At 43.3% G+C, this 25,363-nt stretch overlaps 1 protein-coding gene across 2 annotated transcripts in view; it reads right to left on the minus strand.

Moving 5' to 3' along the window:
* Window positions 1-1,912: 1,912 nt before the first annotated feature.
* FREM2 (FRAS1 related extracellular matrix 2) overlaps window positions 1,913-25,363 on the minus strand; it is a 212,737-nt gene continuing 189,286 nt past the window's right edge. For both annotated transcript variants that reach the window (XM_066582542.1, XM_066582533.1), the window contains 8 exons: window positions 19,638-19,830; window positions 17,787-17,891; window positions 13,020-13,147; window positions 12,787-12,921; window positions 12,578-12,704; window positions 11,554-11,741; window positions 10,162-10,308; window positions 1,913-7,864 (listed from right to left, as the gene is read on the minus strand). In XM_066582542.1, coding sequence (XP_066438639.1) covers window positions 7,349-7,864; window positions 10,162-10,308; window positions 11,554-11,741; window positions 12,578-12,704; window positions 12,787-12,921; window positions 13,020-13,147; window positions 17,787-17,891; window positions 19,638-19,830 — 1,539 coding nt within the window. In that variant the 3' untranslated portion in view covers window positions 1,913-7,348. The remainder of the gene's footprint in view (window positions 7,865-10,161; window positions 10,309-11,553; window positions 11,742-12,577; window positions 12,705-12,786; window positions 12,922-13,019; window positions 13,148-17,786; window positions 17,892-19,637; window positions 19,831-25,363) is intronic.

A 25,363-nucleotide genomic window follows, 5' to 3' on the forward strand; every position in this document is an offset into this window, starting at 1 on the left:
CGATTTGCCTCTCGCAAGTGGAGAATCGCAATGATTCTCCGCTCGTGGACAGGGGGGCTACGCTATGGAGAGCGTTCACTGCATTCCCCGCGTCCGGATTATCGCCGCTGGGAATGCAATTCAAACCCGCCCGTGGACAGGCAGCCTTACATGGCAACCTACTAGTTCTCCACCTTCGGATGTCCCATAATGACTCACACGGAGCTCCCTCCCTCTGTTAAGTCTTGCCGCAATCTATAATCAAAACTGATTACTGCATGTAAGGGTTTAACAACGGGGATCGGTGTTCTCTCTGATCTTCGCGATTGAAGCAGGAACCCAGTTGTCAGTTATAGCTGGCCCTGGCAGCAGATGGCATTGGCTCAGTTCCTGATCATGCATCCTCCATATACTGTATGTGTATGGTATTTTGTGAGAACTCCATCACTCCCATGACATATATGGGCATCGTGGGGCGTGAAGTGGTTAATTAAAGGAATTATTTTGCTGTGGATTTTCCCTATTTTATTTTGCCCCATTCAATGTCCGGACCAAAAAACAGGTGGATTTGAATTGCGGAATCCGGAGCGGGCAATCGACCATAGCATAATATGCAAAACTGATTCTTCGACTCACGGACGAAAAATCGCAGCATGTTGCATTTTCCTGCGATTCCAGCACGGACGGATTCCATTGACCTCAATGAAAGCCATCTGCTCCGCGGCCTGTGTGCAATTGTCATTGTGGACGGGCTGCGGGTTCTGCAGGAAAAGCAGGAGTTTGAAAAAAAAAATCTGTACTGCACATGGCTGTCGCCGAGCCGCGTGGACCATCCGCAGTACAGAGAAGCTGGAAGAAGACAGGTCCGCGAGGATGGTGGCGAAGAAGACAGCAGGTATGCAGGGTCACCCATCGCGGTCAGGGCCAGATCCCATGCGGGATTCCACATTCGGAAGCCGGACGCGCCGTGAGAGCCTGGCCTTAGAACAGGGGTCCCCAATTCCAGTCCTCAGGGACCACCAGGTCATGTTTTCGGGATCTCCTATAGCAAGAACCCCTGTGGCATTGTCTGAGGCACCGACAATAATTACATCACCTGTGGAACACTGAGGAAATCCTGAAAACATGACCTGTTGGGGTCCCTGAGGACTGGAGTTGGGGAACACTGTTCTAAGGCCAGACCCAACTTCTTGAAGATTCCCTACTAATTCAAGTTCTTTCCTCTGGCCACGCACAAGGATCTAACTTGTACAACTGATAATTATTTCAATGTTCATAAAGTGAATAAGACACAAAGCGGCACAGATGCATGAGAATAACACAATGTTTATTGCAGACCTCAGGGAGATCAGGTCCAGGTTACACATTATTTTGTCATCATCGTCTTTGCTATGACCACCAATGAGAATTGTTAAACTTTTAAGATGGATTAAGAAGATGATGCAGTCAGTAAACAACGCAGGGATAATATTTGCCAATATACAGAATGATTGGCCCAGAAACTGGGTATAGATAGACAACAGTAACTAACAAATACTGGGTTCTCTCGGATCCGGTTTGGATCCTTCCACCTTTGAAGGATTTTACCGTTTACGTATAGAATTCCTCTACGTAAACAGTTGAGTAACTTTAGAAATGTATCATATTACCTACTAGTAGAAACCCGACCCAAGATGGCGACTGCAACCTACCCTTTATTCTTGGTGCATCTAATTAAACTATTTCCCGATCAACAACATTCCAGTGAGGTTTGTTGTATGGAAACGTGACCCAGCTCTACAATCTTATGAAACTGTCTAATAGAAAGTCTGTCTTTGTTGCCCATAGCAACCAATCATAGCACAGCTTTCATTTTACCTCAGCAATAAAAGAAATGCAAGCTGTGCTGTGATTGGTTGCTATGGGCAACAAAGACAGACTTTCTTTTAGACAGCTTTCATAAGAGTGTGGTGTCAGGATACTTTTCCATGGTGCACCCTGTAGATGCTATGGTGATGGTGAGTGATTGTGAGGCACAGAGTGTAGTTACATAATATATAGACGAGGGCAGAGTTGTTTTGATTACAAACTGCACCGCCTCAGGCTGAGATGCATATATTAGATCTTGTACTGATATTTTTTTACAGCCTTTATTATACTCCAGAGCTACAATTAGAATTCCGCAGGCTTCAGAGCTGAAACCCCTCAGCACTTGTTTTTGGTGACATATCTGTACAGAGCTTGCTCAGGTGGTTCTATGAAGTATAATATTCAAACAAGGCATTGTACAGTAATCTGATTAATCTTTTACAAAAACTAACAACCAAACAACAGTTATAATGCTCCTTTGGAACGAGCACCTAATCTGCCCCTGCTACCGTGTTTCCCGAAAATAAGACCTATCTAGATTTTTTGGGAAGGGTTAAAGTATAAGCCCTACCCTGAAAATAAGCCCTAATTACACTATATTAAAAAAAAGGAATACATTACCTAGCAGGTGCGGTTCAGGCCCTTCTACTGCTCTCCAGGGCCAGCAAAGTTCCAGCAGTCCTCGGAGCTCGCACAACATCACTTTCTGGTTACGGTATTCATAAATCTTGTCTCTAGGAAGCAATGGCTGTTATTGGTTCCTCAACCGCTGCTCAGCCACTCAATGCAGCGCTGGATTAACCAATCACAGGCATCGCATTGGTTCATCCAGCGCTGCATTGGCTGGCTAAGCTGCGGTCGGAGAACCAATCAACAGCCATCGCGTTGTGGAGGCGGGATTTGTGAATTGGTGGGCTAAAGATTGCGGGAAGCGCCAGAACTGCAGCGGGAGGGACCTGGACCGAGCCTGCTAGGTAAGTAAAATAAGACATTCCCCGAAAATAAGACCTAGTGCCTCTTATGGGGCTAAAATTAATATAAGACAGAGTCTTGTTTTCACGGAAACACGGTAACAACGACTGATCAACAATGTACACGGTCGTATTATCTGCTCTGTGGGGATGACTGATCGTTGATACGATCATTTCGCCCCATAGAGCTGTCGCTGATCAGCTATACAACTTCCCATTTGTGGCGGCTTAACAATGGGCAACTATTGTCCAAATAGCCACTTGATGGAGTGAATGTAAAAATAGTCGCTGGTTGATTAATTATCATCTGGTGTAAATGGGTGATTGTTGTCTTCCAATGACTAGCCAATAGCTTTAGAGGGAGGTGTGAGCTTCTTCAGCATGTGCCTCCCACCAAACACTGATTGGCTCCCACTGTTTTTGTCTTGAATATTTCACCTTCCGTGCGAGTAATCACTTGAAGGCCGATTGCCCATAGTTATGTGCGTTCAGTGGAGTCAGCAACCAATGAGTTTGCTATCGGGGAGTGTCGAAATTTCAAATACACACCCAGCAAAGAACCTCGTGTCCCCTAACTGGTCACTGAACAATACTTTGGCCTGTGTACATTGAATAAGTGAACAATCGCTCCATGTAAAAGCACACAAACAGCAGTCACTCATACACTTTAATGACTGTTTGAGCTACTATTCAGATAATAGTTGTCTTGTGTAAAACTATCTTCACCCGTTAAGATGTGCAGTCGAGCAGCAAGCATTTCTATGCTGACATAAATGACCCGATCAGCCGACCAAAAATCATTTGGCAACTGATTGTTGGTCCCTTTATGAGACCTGCTTGTCAGGTAAATGAGAGTTCGGAGGAACACTTGGCCTGTGTAAAAGGACTATATACCCAGCTGAACTGTTCGGATGCATCTACCATGTTTCCTGAAAATTAGACACTGTCTTATATTAATTTTTGCTCCAAAAGAGGCACAGTGTCTTATTTTCGGGGGGAATATGGCCTGCAGCATCTAGCTCCCTCGCACTGGTCTCCAGCACTGCGGCAGGCTGCTGTGTCCTCAGCATTGACACAACACTCTCTTTCTGGTGACGGGGCTTTGAATACCCCACCTCCAGCAATCGAGTGCAGTGATTGGATCACGAGCACCTTTGTTCAGCTAATCAGAGCCCCTGCTCGATGAACCAATCACAGCCATTCAGTGAGGTCATTCAAAGTGCTGGCTCTGATTGGCTGAGCCAGCGGTGGTCGTGATCCAATGATGCTGTGTCAATGCTAAGCCCAGCTCAAGGGAGCCAGACGCTGCGGGCCAGGTGAGTATTGCTGTTTTTTTTCCCATTGGGGTAAGGCCTATTATTGGGGAAACACGGAAATGACAAACATGTAGATGGTTTCCAGTAATAATCAGTAGAATTTTGAATGCAGCATTGAACTATAATGCAGGCTGTAAATCAGGATCAGTGCAAGATAAATATTATAATATTTTTACTTATTCAACTCTTTATGTAGATTATATTATACATAAAGTGCAAAATGATCTTCTCTTTAACTATATGAGTGGCCACTAAATGTCAAACTATAAGAAAGATGATAAAACACTTTTTGTGCAGATTCACTCCATAGGGCTCCTGTCTGTACGTTTACTACATAGTGTTTATAGTGGTAGGTTTCTCAAGGATGAATATGGTGCAGACTAATTATGTACAACACATATATGGTGCAAAAAAAGACTAAAGTTAGTACAATTAGAACAACTATATAATATATCTACAATGGCCAGTAGTTTTGGTTAATATATAAATAGAAAGAAAGTCAAACTGAAAAATCTGGAATTATGGTTGACCCTAAACAGCTCAGTCTGACAAAGACACATTCCAATCAAGATGAATGAACGGGGAACATGTACGTCTTTAGGATCTAAGAGCAAGGAAAGTGAAGAATGAAATTTGCATATATCAAAATGTATGGGGCAATGAAATCCTACAAAATATTCTTAATAATATGGACTTTATATAGACTGTGCACAATGGGAAAATATAATAACATGCTATTCATTATAACCATACCCTTAAAGGGGTTTGCCAGGGAAATACTACTGATGACCTATCCTCAGGACATGTCATCAGTAATTGATCGGCTGGGGTCCACCACTTGGGACCCATCAGGTGTGGGTTTCAGTGCCGCTACACATGGGTATGGAACGGAAGATGCTGCTCCGACCCCTGTGTAGCGGCCAGCACTTGTACCTGCAGGCTGTGGTCTCATTAAAATCAATGGGAGCTGCACCTGCCATTAGAAGCGCCGGCCACTACACGGGGGTCGTAACAGCTTCCATTACATACCTCTATGTGTTGCGGCGTTGACATCCGCATCCTATCAGCTGATGGGCTGGGGTCCTGTGCGACGGACCCCAGCGGATCAACTATAGATGACCCATCTTGGGGATGGGTCATCAATAGTATTTCCCTTGAAAACCCTTCTAACATTCTCCCTGATTGTCACAATTACTTGTTCCCGACATATAATTCTGCCATAGGCCCCCATAATATTTACTATTTATTTACCTGTGACAATCAGTAGTTCTAGAGAACCTCGTATTATGCGAGTGGTGACGACAAGACTTCTACAGCACCTAGGACAAATATCCGCTATGGTGTGACCTTACACTACTGGTATTTTTGCCAAGCAGCAGAAACTGTTATTTAAAAAAAAACAAAAAAAAAAACTATAAAAAAATGCTAAAGAAAATCTACATTTCATAAGTCACTTGGTTTTTAGAAAAAAACGTTCATTCCTAGGGTTACTATGCCTAAATATGGTTTACCTTACATAAAAGAGCTAATAAATACAATGCTACACTCTGGTATGTCAGTTGTTATGAGATTGCAACCAATCACGGGCAGCCAATGACTTCCCAAAAAGTTGCAACCTCATTTTGTAGCTAATAATAGCTACTTCTCAAAGGAGTTATCAAGGGAGGCTAAATACTAATCTCCGCAGTGCTGAGAATCAGCTGATCAGCAGGGATCCTGAGCGGTGGATCCCCGATGATCACCTACTCCTGACCTATTCTGAGGATAGGGTCTCTGTTCATCATGCTCGTTTCTTAGCCACAGTAGAGAGAAGTTACAAGGAGTGTTCCTCACTCTGGATGACCTGTCCTGTATTAAACTCCATTTAGACTGAATGATTCTCGTGACGTCACCGCTGGCTCATTCGCTTGGGCAGCCTGTTTAGGCAGGCAGATTCATCGTTGACTCATTTAACGAGAATTGTTTGGTGTCATTATGTGTTTCACATTTGCTGTATAAGTGAATGGGAAAGACTGGACAGCGCTTTAACTGAACGAGAAGAGAACGAACCAACAATGACTTTTACGCCTGCATAAAATTAATGACGAGCGAGAAGCTTTTGTCATTCAGTCGTTGGCTTGCGTTTAGACCCAATGATTATCGTTCACTTTCGCTTGTTTGAACTTTTTTTTTTGTCGTTCCGTCTAAAAGCACCTTAACACACGCAACCCACTAATTTGTATGGGCATTGTTTAATGCCTAGTTTCCCCTGTGGTGGCGCTGTTGTGAAACTGAACACAAATTACGGATGATCACTTGATTCGTTTATTGTCAATGCACCCTTTTAATAATTAGGGATTGTCCAAAGTGGAGAACTCCTTTAAAAGGGAATTTTTCTTTTTTTCATTTAGTAGATATACAAGTAGCTTGGATAATAACAAGATCCTACTATTAACATGTGGGAGAAGGACTGCTATAATGTGTTTCTCACTAGCCAGTAGACAAGTAGAACCTCCCATGACCAGCATGATGGCATTCAGTGCAATAAAGTCATCCTTTTCTAACATCTTCTTATAATGTAACGCTCTATGATGCCCTTATACTAAAACGTCATGGACTGGGTAACCCATATTCTCCTAGACTAACCCCCTTAACCTCAGAGGAATCTTTGGTTACCATGAAATAATAAAAAATAGATGAATACACTTGGAAGGACGTTCTCCTTTCTGCGGTAACGTGACCATGTCATCTGTTTCCATGTCCCAAACTATAAGTGAAAAGAACCATACTTTATAGCAATCTTCACAATGATAATTGTAAAAAGTCTTTAGATAAAAACATTATAAAACGGACATGTAGAGTAGGATCATCGAACCTCTAGTGGACAATATTAGATAAAGCTCTCCCTGAATGAAGGGATGAGCCGTCAGCACCTTTGCATATTTCCATTTTTAAATAATATAAAAGAAACACAAGAGGATAATCCTCCTTTACAGTTTTTTTAGCGCCTCTTCATGTTTTGTGCATGAGTTCAGGTTGTCAGGAATCCCACTTGTACAAACATTGGTTTGATGTTGCGGTCCCGTTGGTGCCCCTTGCGGTCCTTCCAACACTTTACACATACTTGAGGTATTTAAGAGCAGACGGACAGTAGGGCACAGAGTATGCATGCGTCTTCTGGAAAGAGTTAATACAGTTCGAGAATTTGCTATTTTTGAGGCACTTCTATATGACTTGGCTCACGGATTCACGATGTCAAACCTCTGTGCTGTCTGGACTGTATCCACGAGGAGGCATCATGGGTTCGCTGCTTCCCGACTCTCTCCCTTCTTCCTTCTTTTTAGATTTTTGTTTACGCTTTAGCATGAATAAAATAATTGCTATCAAACAAACTATGAACAACAATATGGCGGCCACGATGACCACAATGAAGACCACGTTAATATCACTTTCCTTATTATTCAGCTCTCTGGGTATTATCCCATCTGGAGTAATATCGTTCTGAGGAACTGTCTTTTTGTTGCTACGTTCTAAAATTATATGCTGGATGTTGGTTCCTCTGTTGTTCTCAATGCCAATTTCCCGAGAAACTGCTGAGACTTCAGTGATGTCTCTCTTTTTACGACTCCTCGAGAAATCTCTGGAAGTGCCGGGGCTCAATATAGAATGGTATTGGTATTCTAAGCTTCTCTTTCCGATGCCTCTGTTGGCGTTTTCTTTGGACCTCACCGTATAGATTGCATGGATATACCATTCTCGACCTGTAGAAACCTACAAAAGATATGCAGGATAGTTTCAGGACAATGGTTGCTGCAAACTGTAGAGAAATACTTGACAAATGACTTTGTATAAGCTTTCCAGAAACTAAATTCCTTGTGAATCTTAAGGAGGTTATCCCACCAAAATCACATTATCTATACACAGGTAAATACTTTATATGTATCACTGGAGGTCCAACTGTTGGGACACCCGGGGATTACAGGAATGAAGTTCCCCTAGTCAATAGAGCAGCAAAATGTGCCCGTGTGACCACCGCTCCATTCACTGTCTATGGTAAGAGGGAAGTGAGGCACTCAGTTATCTCCTTGAGTCCTGCTCCCTTCTCCCAAGGAAGTCAAACAGCGAGTGAGCTGTTTTCATGATGTCTAAGCGGTCAGACTGCCAGCTACCAGTTTTTGCTTGGTTAACCCCTTTAACGAACCAGAAAATTGAAAATTGGTTCCTGTAATTGTTGCAAGAGGGTTTACTTTCAGTTTCAGACGAGATGTAGCAAAAATAACTACTGTGTTGACCTACATATATAAAATATACATAATGCAATTGCTTCTTGGACTAGAGTCAATAGTACTAGAGAACTACTGTGACCACATACAATAATGTTGCCTGAACCCGCCAACTTAACCTGGACCAGCTGACTGTCTAATGTGTATGGCAGTGTCCCATCTAAGGCCTTTTTCAGACAAGCGTGTTTATATGCGCACATACGTGCGCACAAAACCGCACGTCTATTAGAACCATTGGTTTCTTATGATGTGTTCACATATCCATGTTTTACAGGCGTGCAAATGCGCACACCTGCAAAAGATAGGACATGTGTGCACCATAGGTCCGTGTTGCATGTAAATATTCACTGTGGGGAGTCCCCTCATTACTGAACACTGTGACAGCACTGTCACGGTGTTCAGTAATGATGGCACTCCCCGCGGGGAGTAAAGAATCCCCTGCCACAGCTGTCACAGCTTTGGCACGGGATCTTGATGTTCTCCCATTGCTTTCAATGGGGCCTCGCTGCTGCTGGCGGCCCCATTGAAAGCAATGGGCTGCCAACAACCCCTGCAGTGATTTTCAGGGAAGGGCTTTAAAAAAAATATATATATATATATACTCACCTCTCCAGTGCTGTTGGGGCTTTGAGCGTCTAGCCACTTGGTTCCCCTGCACTGCTCTGAAGCTCTTTCAGCAGACGGGGATTTAAAATTCCTGCCTGCTGAAAGGGCTGTGTCTGATTGGCTGAGCACTCAGCCAATCACGGGCAGCGCTCAGCCATTCATTGAATGATAGCTGAGCGCTGCCTGTGATTGGTCACAGCGCTTAGCCGATCACAGGCAGTGCTCAGCACCACGTAGAGGAAGCCTGAGGCAACTAGCTGCAGCAGGAGCTTCCCCCTTCCCTTGTTTGTAGTAGGACACAAAGACTGTTGGTCTATGCCCTTGTTTACACTAACCCTTCAGCTGCTCACCAGCCAAAATGGAATAGATCAGCAGAAAATTAACCCTTCTAATCTACAATACAAGACTATTTATTAGGATGCCTTCACACTGGCGATAAAATCACGCGATTTTTGCGCGATACGACAGTGAGTGAAAGTGCAGAGTTATGAAACCAATGATTTTCAATGGTTTCCTTCACATTTGCGATGTTTTCACTCAAGCGATGTTGCGAGAAATAAAAGTCTTGGCATGCCCTACCTTTCTGCATCTCCCATGTTTTCCTATGGAAGCACAAACTTGTGATTATCGTGCGATGCATTTTTAACATTAAAAAGGCCTATTGACTTTTGTGCTAAAAAATTGTGGCAAAATTGCACAAAAAAGCATTCAAAAAACAAGGGAAAAAAGTCCAGATTTTCTCACAGCGATATCGCGATCGCCAGTGTGAAGGAGTCCTTACAGGAACAAAATCCTGCAGAGAGGCAACAGTGGGGGCAAGATTACCTCTCGTTCACTTATATTGTATAATGTATTTCAAGGCCTAGTGTTCCTTTAAGGACACGTGACGTGTCTAGAAACTTTTTAGTGTGCCGTTCACGATTGATGACTCTTAATGGCTGCTTTATGGAAAGGGTAATAGATGAGGCTGATAAAAAGGTACAGTACAAAGCTATTAGTCCGGGTCAGACAGGGAAAATAAGCTATTGGTTTTGCATAAGGGAAGCAGAATTATGTGACATTTTGTGAAAAAGATAAGACAGAATGACTGGTGTAAAACCTTCCACCAGAAAATAACAGGAAACAACAATTTGAGATAACAAAGGATTGACTTGGTAATTAATGTCAGGGATCACTCACCTGGAACAGAGGAGTCGAGTCGACTTTAAATCCATCTGAGCCAGGCTGTCTGACTAGAGGTAATGCCTCCGGATCATCCGCGGCCAGCTTGGCATTAAACAAGATGCTGCCAAATTTACTAGCCTGAGTTTCTGGCTGTGCTTTATCCTGCATGAAGACAAAGTAACAAGATGTGATGTGGCAGTTATGACAAAAACCATGAAAGCAAGAAGAAAATTCAATAAAGTACAAATGTCGATGTGAATAGTGTCAGGGTGCAACTATATGGAGTCTGCAGTTGCATCCAGACCCTGGTGCCCGAGAAGCCCGGTTATTTCACTGCCACATACAGTAATACAGCAATACAATACATGTATCTCAAGTATGTGGAGCTGTAGTTTTTATTAGCACCATTTTAGGGTACATAGATCTTTTTGATCATTTTTATTGAGCTTTTTGGCAATCAGGGTAACCAATAAAAACTAAATTCTGGCATTCTATATGTTTTATTACAGTGTTCACCATGCGGGATAACTAGTGAGATATTTTAATAGTTTGGACTTTTACGAACATGGTGATATGAAAAAAGAGATTTTTTACGTTGTTTAAATTTTATGTGACATATCAGAAAAGTGGTTTTATTTTTAACTTTTAATATTTTTTCATGGTTTTAAGACTTTTTGTACATTTTTTTAGCCCCATGGGGGACTTGAACCTGCGATCACTTGATCTTTCAATGTTGTTTATTAAGCCTGGCAACAGAGTTTAATAGGCAACATATTAAGACAGGAAGGGCTTAGTAGGCATCCATACGTTGCAGCCCTGGAAGCCTCCACTAGGCTGCCATGGGTGTCCATCGATATCCCATTAATGAATCCTGTGGCCCAAAATGCATCATCCAAATAGTTAACTAGTGTGATCGGGTCTAACTCAGTTCATGGCAGTTGCCAGTGGTTGTCAGCTGTCAAGAACAGCTGATAGCTGACGGTTATGGAGTGGACTCCATTACTGAGTGCATTGTATACACTGTTAATGACTAGAGATGAGTGAGCACCCAAATGCTCGGGTCCTCGTTATCCGAGTCGAGCTTTTCGTAAAATTCGAGAGCTCTATTCGAGTAACGAACCCCATTGACTACAATGGGAGACTTGAGCATTTTTGTATGGGACCCGCCGGGTGCCGATTTTTTTTATTATTTTTTTTTTTCGTTCGTACTCTCTCTGTCTCTCTCTCTCCTCTGGCCAGCCAGCCAAAAAATTGTCATTGGCGTGCGCAGTAGGGAAGGGACAAAAAGCATCAAGCTCGGAAGAGTACGTTCGCTCAACTCTATTTATGACCGATTGACATATATTTATGTGACACCATCTGGAAGGGGTTAATAGACAAGATGAGATAATCATATATAAAACTCACCAATATCTTAAACTGGTACAGGAGAGATGTAGAGTCGGCAAGGCAGCCATATTCATTATCAGATGGATTATATTTGGGTACATAGCCGTCTGCCCCAGTGCAGAGGAAAACTTTCTCAATGCTGCAGTAAAAAGAGTTTCCCAGGTTCTGCACTGGATCAACCATCACTCGGCCATAGACAATGTCACCTGCAGGAAACACAGTCACTCACATGGTTAGCCTTATGCAAAATAACAAGTGTGTCAGTAGCACCAGAAAAATCCAATCTGGGTAGGGCCACCAAATGCAAGAGCCAGATAAGAGTCCAAACTCCACAGAAGTCCACGTAATGTAGAAGAAAATCCTGGCATGTAGAGGCTAAAGAAAGGCCTAAGCTTGAGAAAGGCCTTACGGCCGAAATGTTGCTGTCTCTGTGTGATGGGAGAATAAAGAGTACATTTTATATAGTAAAATATAGATTTTCTTCTACATACATGGTTAGCCTTATGGACACCTTACTGTGAATGGAGGCGAGTGGGTCAGAACGATCCCCGCTGCACTCCGCCTCCATTCAGACAGCTCAACAAGCGATGCTCATTCCTGTGTAAAAGAATAGGAACGATTATCGCTGTGACGAGCTGTTGGGCATCTGTAAAAACACCCTTACTTATGGTGCTGTTAGGCTGTATTTTCTATACTCACCAGTTTCCTGGTTCCCGTGGTGCTTGCCGCTGAACTCCATGCACCGGCTGAAAATCTGACTCTTTTCAGAGTCTCATGCGTGCGTTCAACTATACATGTCTATGGGAGAGTGTGCACACAGAACTCTGAAGAGAGTCCGATTTACGTTGGCACATGGACTTCAGTAGTGGGCACCACGGGACCCAGAAAATATTAAATACATCACCAGGCTTTCTGTCACCTTGCCAAACAGCATCCTAACTCAGTTTATGGTGCTGTAGGAAGGTGACAGGTTCCCTTTAATTCTAATGATACGCTCTTCGGGGGATCATCAGTGTGATACAACCATTAACAATGACTTTACCTTCAGAGAATGCTATGTCACTCTCTTGTCCGAATCCCATCGATCCATCAGACAGCCATAGGGATTTCTTAGATAGAAGCAGCATTTGGGTGTTTAAACTAAACTCTGTAGCCACTGGGTCACTGACCTGTAGATCAACGGAAATGACCACCTTATAATCTGTACACCAACAGATACAATGATAGAGATACTTTTTCTTTTCTTCTTACCTGTTGGAATCGGATATCAACATTAAAATTGATGGGCTCCCGAGGGTTACACACAGCGGGTATACTGTATTCCTGGTACGGAGCAGTGGTACAGGGAATGAGTTTAACTGTGTAAGTGCCAGAGTAGTCCCGGACCTGTGGAAGAAATGGTCAGTGATCTAACTAGATGACATCATGTTCTACATCGTAGTACAACATATACAACTGTCCATAGAGTAGTTACGGCCACTTACAGCAAAGTCAGAGACAAAACTCCATTGCTGGATGGGCTGGTTATAACTGGGCTCATTCCGCACAAGATTCAAGGTGAAGGTTAGCTCCGGATGATCGGCTGACATGATCATGGAGGTTAGTGATGTTGCTGGATTCAAAAAGAATTGTGGCGAGTTAGTGAAAAATTGAAATGCAGGTTAACAAGTATCATAACTAGAAACGGAGTAGTGATTTCCTAGGCTCTGATCAGGTTACAACCTAATTTGACAGCATGATGTAGTAAGCACTCAACTAGAGCTAAAAAAGAAGTAAAAAAGTATTTTCCCATAATATCTGATGAAATCACAGCTGTTATTGTTCTCAATTGTTTTACTCTAACCCAACCCCACTAGATGCCAGTGATTATAACTGACCTCTCTCTCAGCAATGAAGGCCAAATTTCACAATCTACCTCCCTTAGGGTGGCATAGCTTGGGTGCCGAAGTAAATGGCTGCCTGACTGTAGAGCTCCTGAATCGCCAGGGCTATAAAGTGACTCCTAAGAACTAATTCCACAGCAGAACAGACCTCACCTTCTGCCCAGCTATCCAGGATGCCGTGGAGGGGAAATGACTATTGGCTAAATCCAAGGAGTTGATCAATTTTTACTTTTCTCAGTCCCTGATGCGGAACCAAGATGGCACGGCCAGAAGCTCACGTTGAAGCTCCGCTGTGCCTGAACCAGCCAAGTGCCTGCCTGAGCGTGCAAAATCTGAGTAGACGGAGTGAAGATCCAGTTCTGAACCATTGGTTAGCAAGAACTATCAGTTAAATCTCGCAAACCTGAAGGTGAGAGTTCCCTAAACAGCTTGATCATCATCATCAACTCCCCGACCACATGGAGGATGGGGCCTCTTCTTACTTGGTCAACCTCAGTGTAACAAAGTCAAAATATGAGCTCTTCAAGGGAACATACTGATTCAGGGGTGAGTGACCAAACCTCTTCTAAAGCTATATGACCCACCATGACAGATGTTTTTGACAATGACACATCAGTGACCGATACCGCCTCAAAAGTGATGCTGAAAGTCTTACACATTTCCCTACAATCTAACTTTACCCAACTTATTCAACCCCTTAACTTGGCAATCGCTGAAGTAAAAAAAAGAATTACCCATATGGAAACCAAAATCGCTAAATTCACATCATCGCACATCAATCGATATAATAGACCCACACTATTACATGGAATCGGAACGTGAGAGGCTTCTAAATAAAGTCTGAAGCAACCTTGACGCAAGGCTTGGAAACAATAAAATTGTGTATAAATGGGGGGATCCCTGTGCATCTACTGACAACCCACAACAACACTACTTCTGTCATCAAATCGTTGGATGAAGGAATCTTTCTACTGCAACAATGGAATTTGGACATCACCTTGCCTAATAGAGTTCCTGGAAAAAAACAGTGAACCCTCCGGAGGAATGTCACACCATGAGGTCTTGCAAACAAGTTGATTTTAAATCTGCCCTGCTGGTGAAACTTCATGAATCACTCAAAATTCAGATAAACTGGAGAACTTTTCCCCCCACATATGGTACTCAGCTCCAGATGAGCTGCTAGATTCTTCTTTCCCACTTGGAAGCTTGTGAAGGACTGTATGCCCCCAATAAAAAACAAAGAAGTTTCATATATAAAATCTTACGCAGCCTTTCAGCATATTAATAAGACTAATACTGATTTGCAGTAATGTCAATGCATCAGACAACATTGATACCACCTCCAACTTGTGTAACCAAGCCCAATTATAATGTGACATATGGTGGAAGGAAGAACTTTTCAACATCTGGCGAGCAATGCACAGCTGTGAGAGGGATTACTCCTTCCACTCGAATGTCCATAATAGTTACTCAAGAATCAATATGTTTATATCAGACAGAAATTTACTACTGCTTTCTCAAGAATCGCCATTCCAAAGGATCACTTTTTCCAACCATGGTGCAATCTCATTGACTTTAGCTGAACAATATAACCAACCATCAACATACATCTGATGTAGTAATGACTTTGTTGTCACATGTGGAAGATAAAAACAATTTGAAGAGAGATTTTAAATATTACTTTACTCATAATACATCCCCCAATGTGAACCCCCATGTCTTATGGAATGCCCATAAAGCATGTATAATGGGCTCCTTTATTAGAAAAAAAAGGACCAAACCCCTAAAAAACGTACTTGATTAACTAAAGGCTCTCGAAATGCAAACCAAACAGAAACAGACGTCTCAATAGGCAGAAGAGCTTTCAATATAGACATGAACTTCAAACTTACTACAAATTATGAGAGGAGATTAAAAAAGATTAAAGCCCAATACTAGTCGCAAAGTAATAAATCTGGAAAGCTACTGGCATCTCACCTTAAAACCCAACTTTTAAAATCACGTATCTAATTGGCCAAAGAAAACTCACAAACCCTATAGATATAGCAAATAGCCTTGGGATCCAAAAACCAGAAACATCGGCTCCCCATTGAACATCAATTAGCCTCTTCTATCTCGATCAAGTCTTAACCTATAGTCCCTTTGTGGCATTTGCCTTTTCTCTGCTGACACAAACATCACTAAAAGTATGAAAAAAATTCCATAACTCGTCCAAACTACAAAGCGGTCTCCCAAAAGAATACATGACACTAAACTTGCTTCAATATGCCATCCCATATCTGAACATTTCAAGGTATCTCTACACTCATCTATCTATGGAGGAATCTCTTGTTCCATTTGAGCAACCCAAAACTCAGTATCACCTAATTCACGGAGACAAATAGAAATACTTGTCAATACAACATTTCCTACATACACATAAACCCTACTTCTCCTGGGGATCCTAAATATATTTTGGATATTTTCTAAAGGAACTGAAGAATTAAAGCCTATATATGCATTATTACACAATTGTGCCAATATACAAAAAACATTCCCCTGAAAGAATGGGAAAGAGAATCGGGTCAAAAATGTAGAGTCCTATGTTTTTATCAGATAATTGATGATCCGTAGGAGCTATGTTTATAACTTTTCTCTTTGCTTTACCTGGTCTAGTTATTCACCTAACTTTCCCTTTCACTCATTTCTTTAGACCAATAGATGTTACTTCCACCCCATAACATACCTAAAAGTGCCTTCACATCTGCGCTGGGGATTCCGCTTTCCAGCTCCATTCGGGGAGCAGGAAAGGGGAATCCCTGTCGGCGAATGGCTCCGTCTCTGGATGGAACCGAACAGCACTATAATGGCGTCCGCCCGCTTTCTGCCCTGCAGCTCGGCTTTTGGATGAAAGAAACAGCACCGCATGCAGCACTTTTCCTTCAGGTATTTTCAGCTGCATCTGTTAGGGAACCCCCGACTGGAGATTCCAATGCAGATGTGAGACTGGCCTAATTCATGTTACAAATGGCATGTCTATTGGAATGCTATAACCCTATTTCCTTATTATTGTATGTGTTAACTGGTTATAGTTTGTTTTGAAAAAAATGCAACCAATAAAGATTATAGAAACACAATTGTACAGCTCCGATGTCGGAAGACGTCCGGCAGGGTATTCTTACTGTAGATTACTGGCCGCTCTGTTGCCGGGGGCCTCTCCAACATGTCCCATACCACAGTAGTGGCTTTAACCAGCAGATAGCGCCATTGTATAATGGCAGAAAGAGAAAGCTCCCTAGGAAACCCTGAATCCAAAATTGGATTGCAAAGGGTTCACATATTAGGATAAATTAATTACCATGTCCCACAATGCTGTAAATCGGGATATCACAAAGTGCCAGTCGTGTTAACAACTGCTACATCTGTACCTCTCCCTTCCCACTGGGCACCAGGGAATATAAAACTCCCTTTCTACTCAACACAAAATCATTTAATCTCCCTCTCACCAATGGATGTCAGGAAATGTAATCTTTCTCTCCCTTTCCATTGGGAACGAATGAATAAAATCTATAAAGCACCTCCCTTCCCACTAGATGCCAGATTATATGATCTCCCTCCTCCTCAACACTGGATGCCAGGCAATATAATCTATCTCTCCTTTCCATTGGACACCAGGGAATATAATCTATACATGCTTTCCCATTGGATGCCAGATCATATAATTTCTCTCCTCATCAACACTGGATGTCAGGTAATATAATCTACTTCACCCTTTCCACTGGACATCAGGGAATATAATCTATACCTCCCTCCCCACTCGATGCCAAATCATACAATCTCCTCCCTTCTCAAAACTGGATGACAGGGAATGTAAATTACCACTCCCTTCCCACTGGACACTAAGGAATATAATATTTTTCCCTCCAAAGTGGATGCCATTAAACATAATCTACCTCTCCCTCCCCACTAGACACCAGGGCATATAAACAGCATTTCCAGCTTTAATGAACACTTATCCTCCTGCTACAACTTTATCCCCTTTACATAATTCAGCTTTAAGTTGGATCAGTAATCAGACACTGTAATTTCTGGACTCTTACAAAGAAAGTCAAGTGCACTTGTACCCACTAATCACCCACGGAACAGTCAGATCAAAGAGTCTACAAATTGTGTGCAATGTGGCTATGTGCCATGGGCATTACTGATTGGCCGAGAAAGCTCAGACATGCCAATGTTGATACAACATGCCATCTCACGCACCAGTGCAGCGAGGGCATTTACTTTGTAGAGATGCTGTAAAATGAAAGGATCTGTGTGGTGACAGATATTCTTCCATTATCATTCATTAACTCTTTGCTATCTAACCGATGTAATCATTATTATTCTTACCAGGATGTGACATAACAAAGAGACCATAGAATCGAGCTTCTGTTTTAAAGTTGACAACCAAGCGACCTTCTTCATTTATACGCATGCTGGTCGGGTATAGGGAGCCTACAAGGAAAAAAAAGGATATAATACATAACTGCTAATAATATATATATATACAATGATTAATATAATAATGTAATGATAAGCAGTATTGTCACTGACCGCTGTACTCAGTAATGATCTAATATGTCATACAAGTGATAAGTTCTCTGTGGATCAGTTTCAGTGTGAATTAGAATGGGAAAATCCAGTGATCTGACCAACTTCCAAAGAGGCCTGGTCATTGGTGCTAGACGAGCCAGACCAGGATTTCACTGCTAACCTTGTGCACAAGAAGTACAACAGTGTATAGAGTATACTGAGAATGGTGTGACTGAGGAAAAACATCCAGCAAAGGGGATCTTTTGGGTGTAAATAACTCGCTGACGAAAGGGGTCAGAGGAGGATGTCAAGAACTGTCTTGAACAGATGGTGCACAATCAAACGAATTGCAAATGCAGATGCTCCAACTAATGTGTCCAAATGCAAAACATGTCACTCCTTAGCACGGCTGGATATAACAGCAGACGACCAGCTCTAGCGCTATTGCTGTCTAGGAGAAAAAGAAAGACAAGACTCCAGCAGGCAAAAGAGCAAAAACTGTATCACTGAGCAGCAAAGAAACATCTCCTGGTCAGATGCATCCAGATTTCTGTTACACCATGCTGATGAAAGGTCAGAATTTGGCACAAGCAGCATGAACTGATGACCCCTTCCTGTCAGGTGACAACAGTTCAAGCTAGCGGAGGTGGAGTAATGGTGCGGGGAATGTTTTCTTGGCACACCCCGAGTCCTCTGATATCTGTGGATGGATACCATAACGAATTGCTGCACTTCTGAAGGTAAAAGGAGGGACAACGCTCTACTAACTAACTGTCTTTAGTAAAGTGGCCATTCAGTGTGGTAGAAAAGGGGTCTTCTTAGTTACCAAAGTCTGCAACTGTTACACTTCTTTTAGCACCCGCTGATGATATAACAAATGATCACTTGGATTCTAGAAGACTATTAGTAAATAGTTTAGCAATAGTAACCTCTTTTAGCCAGCAGATGTCACTGTTGTCAACAACATCTCTAAGGCCAAATTCACACAGCTGCATTACAAGTGGTACAACTGACATCGGACGGCGCACGGCCACCCATCAATGTGTTGTCCGATCCACACAGACATTGTATGTCGTATTCTTGTCCGGGACAATGCGTGAGAGTAACACACACAGCAGTTTTTTATAACATAGACTATGTGTGAACTATGCACACGCATTGGCGTATTTCACTGTATCTTTTGCGCCCACAAGGCATGTTCATTTGCATGCGGCAAACAAAGATGCACCAATTAAAATGGCTAATTAGTCTAATGAGTTCCAGATGTGTTCTATTTCCTGCGCTATTACGCAGTGTTTCATGCAGCTCTTAGTGTATTGTGCGCACATTTGTGCATCCCCATTGACTTCTAGGGGGACTTTTGGTGCTCAAATAGGCAGGAGAACAGAGCATGCTGCAGTTTTTTTGCATGGCTGAGATGCGCAGGGAAATAAGTGCATGTGAATGAGCCCATTGAAATCAATAGGTTCCATTCTCTGCCTATTCTGCATGCAAGGGGACCTAAGGGCTATTTAACCCCATCCCTACGATTCTGTTTCCTACGGGAAGGACCGCGGCATGTAGTTCTGTACGCCACTTGATGTCTGGGGGTACTTTTTGAAGATCAGATTTTAAGTCAGGCAGGAAAGAACAAAACTGAGAACGATACGAAGACAACGCCATTTCTACCTTGTAATTCAGCCTCTGGAGGGCTCCCTATCCCGTCCTTCCACAAGATGGCAGTATCGTACACAAATGTTAGACGAAGCTCAGAGTGCAGATCAAAGTGCTGCCACCCGCCAACTCCCACAGGTGAGTGGAAGACATAAGACACGTACAGCGGCACCCGCAGCGTTACATAGGACTGCACAAGATTCAGCACCTGGAAGGAGATAAAAGGCAAAAAGAAATCTTTAGAAACATTGCACATTTTTGCTCTAGCTAACGAAATACTTATGTAACTGCATATCTATCGGCATGGGGGTCTGGGATAAACTTACCAACATTTTCGGATTACATAGGAGTTTCCGGAAAAGATGAAATAACAAAAAATAACAGCTGGACAAAAAATAGCGTTGGTTGTGTTAGCCCACGGCACCACTAGATGACCCTCAGATTCCATTCCCCAGCCCCTCTCCCAACACAGGCCTGCACGATATGGTACCCCATCATACCTGTCTATGCCAGATGTAGGCGGGAAGTGAGGACAGTCAAGTACCCATAATGCTGTATTTACACGGGTGAGTTTATAGAGCAAGTTTTGTGTGTTGCGAGATGCACGACTGTAACTAGAACCAATTATTTGCAATGGGTGTATTTCTACAGTATGCGCTATTTTTCTCTCGCAGTGATGCTCTGAAACAGACTTTTTGGGTGATATCGCCCATTATTTCCTATTTCAAAAAATGTGGCATGCGGATCCAATGTAATGCGATTTTTACCATTATAAGCACTGGATTTTTCAGGTATGTGATGTGAAACTCACTTGTGCAGCGATGCGATGTGTTTGCCTTATCTTTCGGCCGCGATCAGCCGGTGACTCCCATAGACTTCTATGGGAGCTGCCGGCAAAGTGGCTAGCAATGCTAAACTATGTCAGCTGGTTCTATTGAGCCACTAAAAGGATTTTAGAAGATTTCTCCCAGCCGAAGAAATCCCGGGCTATGACGTCTAAACGCCGCACCTGGCCATGTGAATGGGCGAGAAAACGCGAGATTTAGCTCGCCTTGGTCACAGCTTCTTCTCGTACACTTCCCATACACCTCAATGTTCAACCTGGCTGAACGTTCAAGTGTTTGGGAAGGTGAGCCACAACCAAACAGCTCTGATGCTGGCTAATCTCCCAGGGAATAAAAAGATCAGGGATTGAATTCAAATTCAGTGTTCCGATCCTTCCTTCCCCTGACATCATCTATCAGGGGAAAGTTGAGACTTTCCCGTACATATTAGGGAGTCAACCGAATCCACCGATAATGTATGATGTATATGGGAGCCTTCACGGTGCTGGCTCTGTTATCATGTAGAGTTCACATTAGGCCTCATTCACAAAAGCCTGGTTTTAGCGCGTGAAAAGAATGAACCAATGGTTTCCTATATAATCGATCAAATAAAGGAATTTTAAATACGAAAAAAACTTGCATCTAACAAAAATAAGGTCCGTGCTGCGAGAAAAGACGGGACCGGACCTATCTTTGGTGCGCTAAGCACAGGAGTTTCCATAGACTCCTATGGGAGCTGGATAACACGCACCACGCAGCACCCGATCGTGTGAACGGGCAATTTCACTGCTAATTAAGCGGAAGACTTAATTGTTGGAAATTGTCTATTTGCGCTATTTTCTCCTGAGCGTTATGCGATATTTTTTTTTTTGCGTTGCTACTAGTGGGCTAAAACCACGCTTGTGTGACCGAGGTCTTACAGGAAAGAACGTCCTTGTTCTGGTGGACTAGTAATGCCATCAAGCTTGCTGCTTATCTGGTTCCATACGCTACCATATTGACATAACATAGCACATATCATCTGTATGTGTTACACAAATATTCAAGGTTTTTAACATTACTAAAACAACTATCCATAAACTGTTTGACAACTGAATACAGCTGCCATCACATCTCTGATATACACTGAATGGACACTTTATTAGAGACCCCCGGCTAGTAGCATGTTGGAAATCTTTTGGCCTTCAGACCTGCAGTAAGTTGTTGTGGCATAGATTCCACTTGGTGATGAAATCGTTCTGCAGGAATATCGGCCCATATGGACAGGAAGCTTCTTGTAGTTGTACATTAGATGGAGGTGCTGACATGTTCTGACCAGCTGACAGGAAGGGGTCATCGGTTCATGCTGCTTGTGGAAAATTCTGACCTCCCATCAGCATAGTACAACAGAAATCTGAATTCATCTGACCAGGTGACGTTTTCCCGCTGCTCAGTGATCCAATTTGTGCTCTTTTGCCCCCTGGAGTCTCGTCTTACTGTTTCTGTAAGACATCAATGGGATTGGAACTGGTCCTCTGCTGTTATATCCCCTCTGTGCTAAGGTACAATGAGTTGTGTGCTCAGACACAGTTGGAGCACCACTTTTGTATTCGGCTGCTCTGGACTGTGCACCGTCTGTTCATAGGAACAATCCGACATCCTCTTCTGGTGCCTATGTTGACGAGTTGTTTCCATCCATAGGATCCCCTTTCCTCGATCACACCATTTTTGATATTCTCTCCAAAGTGCAGCACATGAAACCCCCACAAGGTTGGCAGTGATATCCTGGCCTGGCTGGTCTAGCACTGATTAGCAGACCTCGTTGGAATTTGCTCAGATTGGATTTTCTCAATCTAAGGGCTCCTTCACACTGACGATCACGATATCGCAGTGAGAAAATCATGGCAAAATTGTGACTTTATTCCTCTGATTTTTGAGCATCGGCGCTGCTTTTTCTCACTAAAATATCACTGCCGCTCACAATTTTTTGCGCAAAAGTAAATAGGATGAAAACCGCAAATTCGTGCTTTGCAATGGGATAAACAGGAAAATAGGGAGACAGGAGATAAAAAAATTTTAAAAAATCGCACATTACAGAAAGAAAGGACACGCCGCGATTTTTTTCCCTCACAACATCGCAAATGTGAAGGAAACCATTGAAAATCATTGGCTTCATGAACCAGATCCATGGGAAACTTGTCACTAGATTTTATACTGCACTCCGAGGTCACACGGATAATCTCCATACAGGGAAGCCCCAATCATGAAAGGGCTCGGGGCTCTATAATATATTGGCCATTCAGTGTAGGTTGTCACTAAGCTCCTTTATATCAAATCTGGCTACAGTAGTTAAAGGATTTATCGCTGGGTGCAGAATTATTTGGTTGATATTAGTGGAACATATATGTAGTCTTACAACTTTGTAAGAAGACAACTTAGTAAAGGCTATTATTCCTCCTAGTTCTATAAATACAAGGATAACCATAGTTTTAAGATCTGGATCCTGTACTGTTACTTGGTCTATACACGTTTATTATACAGCTGCTTCAAGTTCTTAATACTCTTGTAGTGACCAATGGCCGCCTGTGGTGCTATTAGTGGTGCAGACTTTGTGGAGACTCAGTAACTCAGCTTGGCTTTGCTGCTCCTCGGTCCTGGCACAGGGGCACGGTTGGCTCCAGGTTATTACTGTCTTTTTTAAAGGACTAGGGCGATACAGAGACTTTTTGCAGTGCTATTGATTCATTTTAACTATTAAGTGACAGCTGCAGTCCACAAGATTGCATACAACTCAATGTCTTCCTTTGGACTTTGGCCAGATATTCAAAATGAGTCGACAGTTCTACAAAGTCTTCATGTAGCCTTTGCCTAAGTTTTATGAAACTGCAGGCAGCCATTGGGGCCATGGTGTACTATACACCTCAGATAACTGCCGGCAGCCATTGGGGCTATGGTGTATTATACACCACAGATAGCTACGGGTGAAAGGATGTTTGTCCAACAGCTATTGCTCCCGAACCGCCATACACAAGTGCGCTTGATTGGCCATGTGTGCAATGAGGAGTGGGGAATAAGCTGCTGTCAGACTCCTCTGGAGGCGACTTATCTCCCTTGGGAACTAAGGATCAGACATGTTGAAATCTAACATGCATGATCCTTCTTCCCTGCCCCCTGACATAGGTCTTTGGGAGGAAATCGGGAACCCCCTTACGCATTATGTGGTCAGCCTATCTCACCTGTACAATTAGACTGCACAGGTGACTCTAGCAAATTACATTTGGTACAAACCGAATTTTGCCTGAACATATTTTCCTTGTCCATACAGTACTGGTTGTCACTGTAAAGCGGTACCATCAGCAAGGGATGCACAGTTTCAACAGGGAATATGACTAGAAGGTGTTTCACTCAGGTCTCCAGTCGACCAACGGGTCTGCTAGGGTCCGGCGTAAGGGTTATGGGCTTGGAGGCAGTCTCACTTTCTCTTGCGACCACCACAGACCACTTGTTGCATGAGTGGCGGGGTACTAATCGGGTGCAGACACAGAATAACTTTGACAATACATTGCTTGAAACGTGCCTTACTAATAACTGCAGAAAAGTCCTTTACACAACAGCAGACCAACATAGCAGGTGGTGTTTCCGACTCTCCGGTAGAAGTTTCCCCTCTACCACAAGCACTTGCCAACTCTCTCTGTGCACAGTGCTGGATTGCTAAATGAAGTGGGTAACACCGCTGCACAATCGGAACCCCTTTTCAACGTTTTCCCTCTCTCAGCTGTGTTTTTAAAGCTCTCTGACTCCAATGCACAGGACTTACTTCCAGCTGGTCTCTCTGTGTCATAGGGCTCCTTCAGACGAGTGTATACGCAAATATGCTAGCTTCAGCACAACGTATTGGCGCAGTGAATGAGGCTTGTTTGGCACATGCCTGCGTACTTTAATGTACATATCTGCGCAGGCACAGCATGTTAGAATAGGCGGGGGACACTCCCTGCCCTGATTTAAATAGCTGTAAACCCTAATGAAGTTCTGCTGTGTTCTGCTCTTAGAGTATTGGTGCAGCATATTGCGCATCTTGTTGGGTATTGCGTGCGCATTTGCACAACTCCTATAGACTTCTTTAGGGCCCTTTGGTGAGCAAATACGCAGGTAACTAGAGTCCTATTTTTTGCATGTGCACAAAATGCATGAGAAAAAATAGTTAAAGGGGTTGTCCGGCCAGAAACATCATATCTCATTACTTCTGTTTGCCCATTTCCATGCACTTTGTAATATACATTGTGCATGGAAAATGAAGCAAACAGAAGTTTTGGACTTACCTTTAGGGGTGCCCCCCCCTGTGTTGACCCTCGGTCGTCCCAGGTTACGACAAGAAATCTTCTGCATTTCTTGTCGGGCCGGCAGCAGCTCTCGTCGGCGCTGGAACGCTCCTCTTCCCTTCCGCGCATGCGCAGTCCTTCTTTCTTCTGCCGGGACCGCGCTCTTTACCTCATCATCGTAGGGGACGCGCGCCGCCGGTCGGCGCATGCGCAGTACACTCACTTCCTGGTTTCATATACCAGAGCGGAGTGAGTGACAAGAGCCAAGAAGACACCGTCGGGACTTTAAAAGTATGTGAAAGGGGAGAAGGGGAGTAGGGGAGAAGGGGAGAAATGTTGGAGAGATGGATGGATGGATGTGTGCACGGGGGGGGGGGGGGGGGGTGCAGTGATGTGTGTGTGGTGTGCACGGACCGGCTGTCAGAAGTCCCGGGGGAAGGGGGGGTGTGTGGAGTGGGAAAGATCGATGGATGGATGGATGGATGGATGTGTGCAGGGGAAGGGGGGGGGTGCAGTGATGTGTGTGTATGTGCACGGACCGGCTGACAGAAGTCCCGGGGGAAGGGGGGGTGTGTGGAGTGGGAGAGATCGATGGATGGATGGATGGATGTGTGCAGGG

This window comes from Eleutherodactylus coqui, chromosome 1 (genome assembly GCF_035609145.1).
Source record: "Eleutherodactylus coqui strain aEleCoq1 chromosome 1, aEleCoq1.hap1, whole genome shotgun sequence".
Lineage (NCBI taxonomy): Eukaryota > Metazoa > Chordata > Amphibia > Anura > Eleutherodactylidae > Eleutherodactylus > Eleutherodactylus coqui.